Source organism: Alligator sinensis, unplaced genomic scaffold, assembly GCF_000455745.1.
Source record: "Alligator sinensis unplaced genomic scaffold, ASM45574v1 scaffold872_2, whole genome shotgun sequence".
Lineage (NCBI taxonomy): Eukaryota > Metazoa > Chordata > Crocodylia > Alligatoridae > Alligator > Alligator sinensis.
In genome coordinates, this window is record NW_005842132.1 from 327,461 (window position 1) to 332,639 (window position 5,179).

At 51.0% G+C, this 5,179-nt stretch overlaps 1 protein-coding gene across 2 annotated transcripts in view; it reads right to left on the minus strand.

The window, feature by feature from the left end:
* Window positions 1-4,778, minus strand: part of TAF8 (TATA-box binding protein associated factor 8) — an 8,338-nt gene extending 3,560 nt beyond the window's left edge. The window contains exons 1-6 of one of the 2 annotated variants that reach the window (XM_006025040.3): window positions 4,728-4,778; window positions 3,537-3,693; window positions 2,553-2,651; window positions 2,079-2,141; window positions 1,033-1,157; window positions 563-710 (exon numbers count right to left, since the gene is read on the minus strand). In XM_006025040.3, coding sequence (XP_006025102.1) covers window positions 563-710; window positions 1,033-1,157; window positions 2,079-2,141; window positions 2,553-2,651; window positions 3,537-3,693; window positions 4,728-4,760 — 625 coding nt within the window. In that variant the 5' untranslated portion in view covers window positions 4,761-4,778. Of the gene's footprint in view, window positions 1-562; window positions 711-1,032; window positions 1,158-2,078; window positions 2,142-2,552; window positions 2,652-3,536; window positions 3,694-4,346; window positions 4,522-4,727 lie in introns of those variants that run through there. The other variant, XM_006025039.3, reaches the window with a different exon arrangement.
* Between the last annotated feature and the right edge of the window lie 401 nt (window positions 4,779-5,179).

The following is a 5,179-nucleotide window of genomic DNA, read 5'->3' on the forward strand; positions in this document are numbered from 1 at the left end:
GATGTTTCTTGATTAAATTCATTTTACGTCTAAGACAACGGGTAGCAGGAAGCAAATAAGCAATAAAGGACAAGACCAAAGACGTTTTCTGAGGCACCACGCGCCCAATTATCAGAGGAACTGAGCACACGCAGCTCCTCTTGGCTTTGTAAGCTGCTCAATGTCAGCGCTTGTGAAAGCCAGGCCCAAAGAAGAGATGCCACTTGCCGAAAGTAACAAAGTGGCTTAGCCTAGATTAGAACCAGAGTCCTAGTACACAGCACCCTGACCAGACAATACCCCTCATAACTGACAGCCCTTTGGTTAGTCTGGGACTCAGGAAAACCAGGTTCGCTTTCCTGCTCTGCCAGAGACCCAACCCAACCCCCCCCACCCCCCCGTGACCATCAGAAAGCTGAGCCTCAGTTCTCCATCTGTAAAATGGGGATAATATTTCCCTACCTCAGGAATGCTGGAAAAAAAATCCATCACAGATTCTACAGTCATGGGAACAGTACTCCTACAAGGAGTAGCTAACCATTAACATAGTGTCTGGCATGGTACACCTTTAGGTGCCTCTTACATGGAAATGTGCTGACATCATCCTTGAAGAGACTCTGCGTCTCTCCCGTCTTTGCCATGAAGCGAGTCAAAGCCCGTTCTACGTCACGCCTCTGAGATGCTGCCTTTTCCCGCAGGACCTGGTAATCCGAAACAGGCTCCCGGTATGTCTGTTGATAAGGGAGGGAGAGAACAAGAAGAATAAGCAGATTTGAGATTGCAGGCAGTAGCCCTGTTACACGCTTAACGGGCACAGTCAATATCATTAGGCTGGCAACAATACACATAAACCAAAGCAATGCAATGGAAACCATTCAGCTTGGAAGGTTTGCAATCCATGAACCTGCAAGTAAGGGTGGCCCAGGGAATTTAAAACAAGCCCTGTGATGAACAGGGACCAGACTTATAATCAAGTACTTATATGCAATAGATTCCTGTTCCCACAGCTCCAAAGCGACAAGTGGCATACATCATAAAGCCTCTCTCACTCACTGGAGTTTTGATGTAGGTGTGAGGATCTGGGAACTCAGGGAAATGGCTGGGGATGTGCGATGGATGAGGTTTGTTCTGTCCAGCTGTCAGGGCTTTGGGAGTCACAGGCTGATTTGTCACAGGGGCTGCAGTTAAATAAAACAAGATCATTCATCTTTGCTCAGCCAAACACTCGGCGTAATGAGAGACATGCCATGCTAAACTGAGCTGATACCTGTACCAGTAGACCTTTTAGAGTATAATAGGAATAGACCATTTCCCATAAGCAAAAGCCTTAGACTGCATTACATATCTCACAGAAGAGAAATCATTAGTTTAAACTGTCAGTGACCTGTATTCATCCCACCTATAAAATATATGGGCAACAATTAAAACCAGCTTGGGAAGTCCAATGGGCACTGAGAACACCAGAGTAACAGCACATAGTTTGGCAAATGATGCCCCAATCCTTTACACTGGTTACAGAAAAATCTAAATCTAATTTCTCCCAAGCGTGTCGGGCTCAACAGACCTTCAAAAACCAGATGCTCTTTGGATGCATACGGAGGGGCTGGCAGAGCATGGAATACGTGAGCATTCAAGCACAGCTTTTGGAAGTTTCCTAAAGCCAAGATCTGAAGATCCTCAAGACTGAAAGAACATCAACAGCTTTACAGTCACTGAATTACTTGTGCATGGTTGAGTTCCCTTGTTGGAGTCCTTAAAAGCATGAATCAGTTTTACAGTTGAGTTTGCTGTTAATTTTGGTTCATTTTGCCTTTTGGTTGCTGCCCAGTTCCTGACCTCTGCAATATGCTGGGCAAGCATTGGAAGAGAGGATTTTATTTGTTAAAATCGTTTATTTAAAAAAAATCTCTGGGAACGTTTTATTGATTGCTCAGTAAATCAGACCTTTATTTCATATCATTTTTTCAACCGAATCTAACCTCAGATGGCCCCTCTCATTACAATTTCCATCTACTTTCACTGCTTTGATCTACTTATCTACAATGGTTTGGGACTGCACCCGTTGGTTTCTTCCTTGCTGGAAGGATACCCCCACGTACGTGCGGTGATGACCATCCTCTGGGAGCGCTTGGCATATGCAGGAAGAGTGTCCACGTTGAACCCTGAAAGGCAGAAGGATAAAGTGAAATCACATCATGCTCGATAAAATGACTCATGGGTAAAGAAAGCACGAAAGGTGTCTGCCCTGACAGAAAACACACCTTCTAGGCCCATGCTATTTGAGATCTCAACCTCATACTAAGGGTCTGCCCAGCAATGAAAAAGCACTCTCTCCACTGCTCCCTCCCCAACTCCCAGCCATCCGACGCTATGCTGCAGTGCTCCTGATCCAAGGATTGAGGCATTTTTCACACCCCCATCAACTACAGGGAAGGCAATGCCGCAGCTCGGCAGGGCAACTGAGGTCCAACAAGCCATGTTCTAATCCCACAAAGACTGAGGACAGAAGAAACACTCTCTCCCCATCTCCTCAACTTCAGCTCCAAGAGAACCACTGTATGTGTGTCACTCACCCATCTCGACCAAGGTAACAACAATATCCGAGAGGGTCGGCTGAGTCCTTGCTGTGTGTTCGCAGTAGGACTTGGCGCTCCTTCCAATTTCTGAAACATCTGGGAAAAGACATGGCCCAGAAAACTGATACATGAAACAATCATCTACCAGTATACAGCAGCCTAATTCTGGCTTCAGATATGTAGTCTGGAGATGATCTGCAGAGATCCCTTTCAAGTACTTCAGAAAGGACACAGAAACCTTACTGCTTCCTTTTTTTAGGTCTCAAGTTAAAAATGCACTCTGACCAGCAATGGCCTTGCAGACAGATCTATAATGTAATAACCTGGCAGCTTCCACTAAGATGCCAACACAGAACAATGTGTGGATCTAGGAGGCAGGCACATAAGTCAGAAAGCCAAATGTGTAGTCTTCGTTACTGAAATATCTGAACACCTGAAACTCTATTGTATATTTAGCCTCGCAGCATCTCTGTACAGTACTGCAGGATAATTATCTCTATTTTACAGATGAAACCAGATGTCACAGATTTAGCTGCTTGACTCCCATTGATTTTTCATGAACTGCCATCAAAGTCACTGGGAGAGGGGCTCTGATCAACAACTTGCTCAAGATCACAGAGGAAGCTTATGGTGAAGCAAGGACTGGGGTACAGATCTTCTCAACAGCAGGCCACTGGACCATCCTTCTTGCCAGTTCCTCCACTGACACCAATGAATACAAGTGCATAAAAAACAAAAGCATCCAAGCTGGATGCCTAGAAGAAAGTGTTGTCTAAGTAATTAACGCAACCCAACGAAAAGCTTCAGCAGCGATCTCTTAGGCACATTAATGTCACCACATCTGAGCCACCCGTTTGTTTTTCCAGCGAGATACCAGGTATTACAAGGTCCCTTTTTTCCGGCTCTCCAAAACTCCACCGGTCCCTCTAAATTTCACCTCCGTATTGACAACTAGTTTCATCCGTGCCACTAAACACTTACAGCTCTGTAACATTTCCGTCAGCGTTTCCACCGCCGCCTTCTCAGCGCTCTCAAACCCAGCTTCTGTCAGCAAGGAGCTAACCACCACCTGGAGGGTCCTCCTCCGAGCCAGGTAATAGTTGTCTGCGGGGGTTGTGGCGTATTTGCCACACGACCTCTGTGGAAACAGAGTCCCCACCCCAAAGGAGCCTGTTAATGCAGAGAAGCCCCTTGAGAGTCCTTAGAAATGAAAAACAACTGCACTAGGTGCCAGACAACCGTGGCAGGGAGGGAGGCTTCCCAAAGCACCCAAGCATTGCCAATATAATGCCGGCTTGGTCTCGGATCCCCCCTTCTGTTCCAATCTAACAGAAGAGCAGCGTGGACACAAGCTGGGGGAAGTCGGAGATCACGCCGATTCTTCCATACCATCCGCCCCAGGGCACTGAGAGAGCCCTAGACCTGCGGCTGGGACACCCCCAGGTGCAGCAGCCTGCAAAGGGAACGTGGCGGAGGCAGCACGGTGCAGCGGTTACAGCCAGGGACGAGGAAGCTGAGCCCCCCAACTCCGATTTAAGACACACAACGGGTCCTTTTCGTCTCCCCTCCGCAGGCTGCCGGCCTCCCTGGATCAGAGGCTCCTGGGGTCCAGCTGGGCTTCCCCGCGGTGGCGGTGCCTACACAGCCCCTGGCAGCAGTGGGGAGCTGCAGGTGGCCACGTTGCCTTTCCCCAGAGCTGGGGGCGTGCAGCTTCCCCAGGGGGCAGAAGGGAAACTGAGGCACCCCCAGCAGGAAGGGAACCCAAGCATCCTGCCCCTGCCTTGGCTTTACCTGCTGGGCCCTCTTGCCCCTGACTCCATCCATGCGACTCCCCGCCCTGCTCTGCCCCACGTGCCCTCTGCCAGGGAGGCTCTGCTGGGGAACCAGCATCATGCACTGTGCCTTTAAAACCAAGCCACGTGACCCGCAGCCCACCCCTCTGATTGAAAGGAGCGGCGGCCAATCGGATCAAAGCACCTTTGACCAATCCACAGCCCAGTCTCAATCCCGCCCACCCGCACCCGTCAGCCAATCAGAGCTTTCCGTTCTTAGCAGTAGGCCTCGAGGCCTCCGCACCGGGCGGCCTCCATCCCCCGGGAAGGATGAGCCGGTTCCCCGCCCGCTTGGGCCCAGGGCTCGGCCGCTGGTGGGGGGCCGCGTCCCCGCAGTTACCGTGCTCGAGCCGCTGGACGCTGTGTCCGCCATCTTGGGCTCCAGCGCAGCTGTGCGCATGCGCGGCCGCGCGGAGCAACTTGGGAGTTGTAGTTCCGGCCCTGGGCTCTGAGAGCAAGGCACCTAGGGGGTGCAGGAGCTGCCTGAGTGTGCCTGGAGCCTGAGCCAGGAGCCTGCAGCCCTTCTCATGGAGGCTGCTCCCCTTGAGCATCCCCTCATGCACCCAGGACTGGCACCCTTGGACTCTGGACCCTCCTCCAGGGTCATCGGTGGCACCAAAACACAGCTGACGGCGCCCCTCGGCCAGTCACACCAGGGGGCAAAGTGCCACGTGGACCCGAGTGCTCAGCTGCAGGGACAAGGCTGGTTTAGGTGCCCCGTTAAGAGCCATCCGGTTCCAGGGGCGGATCCGTGGGGTGCCGTGGTGCTGTGGCACCCTGCTTTGAACCCTG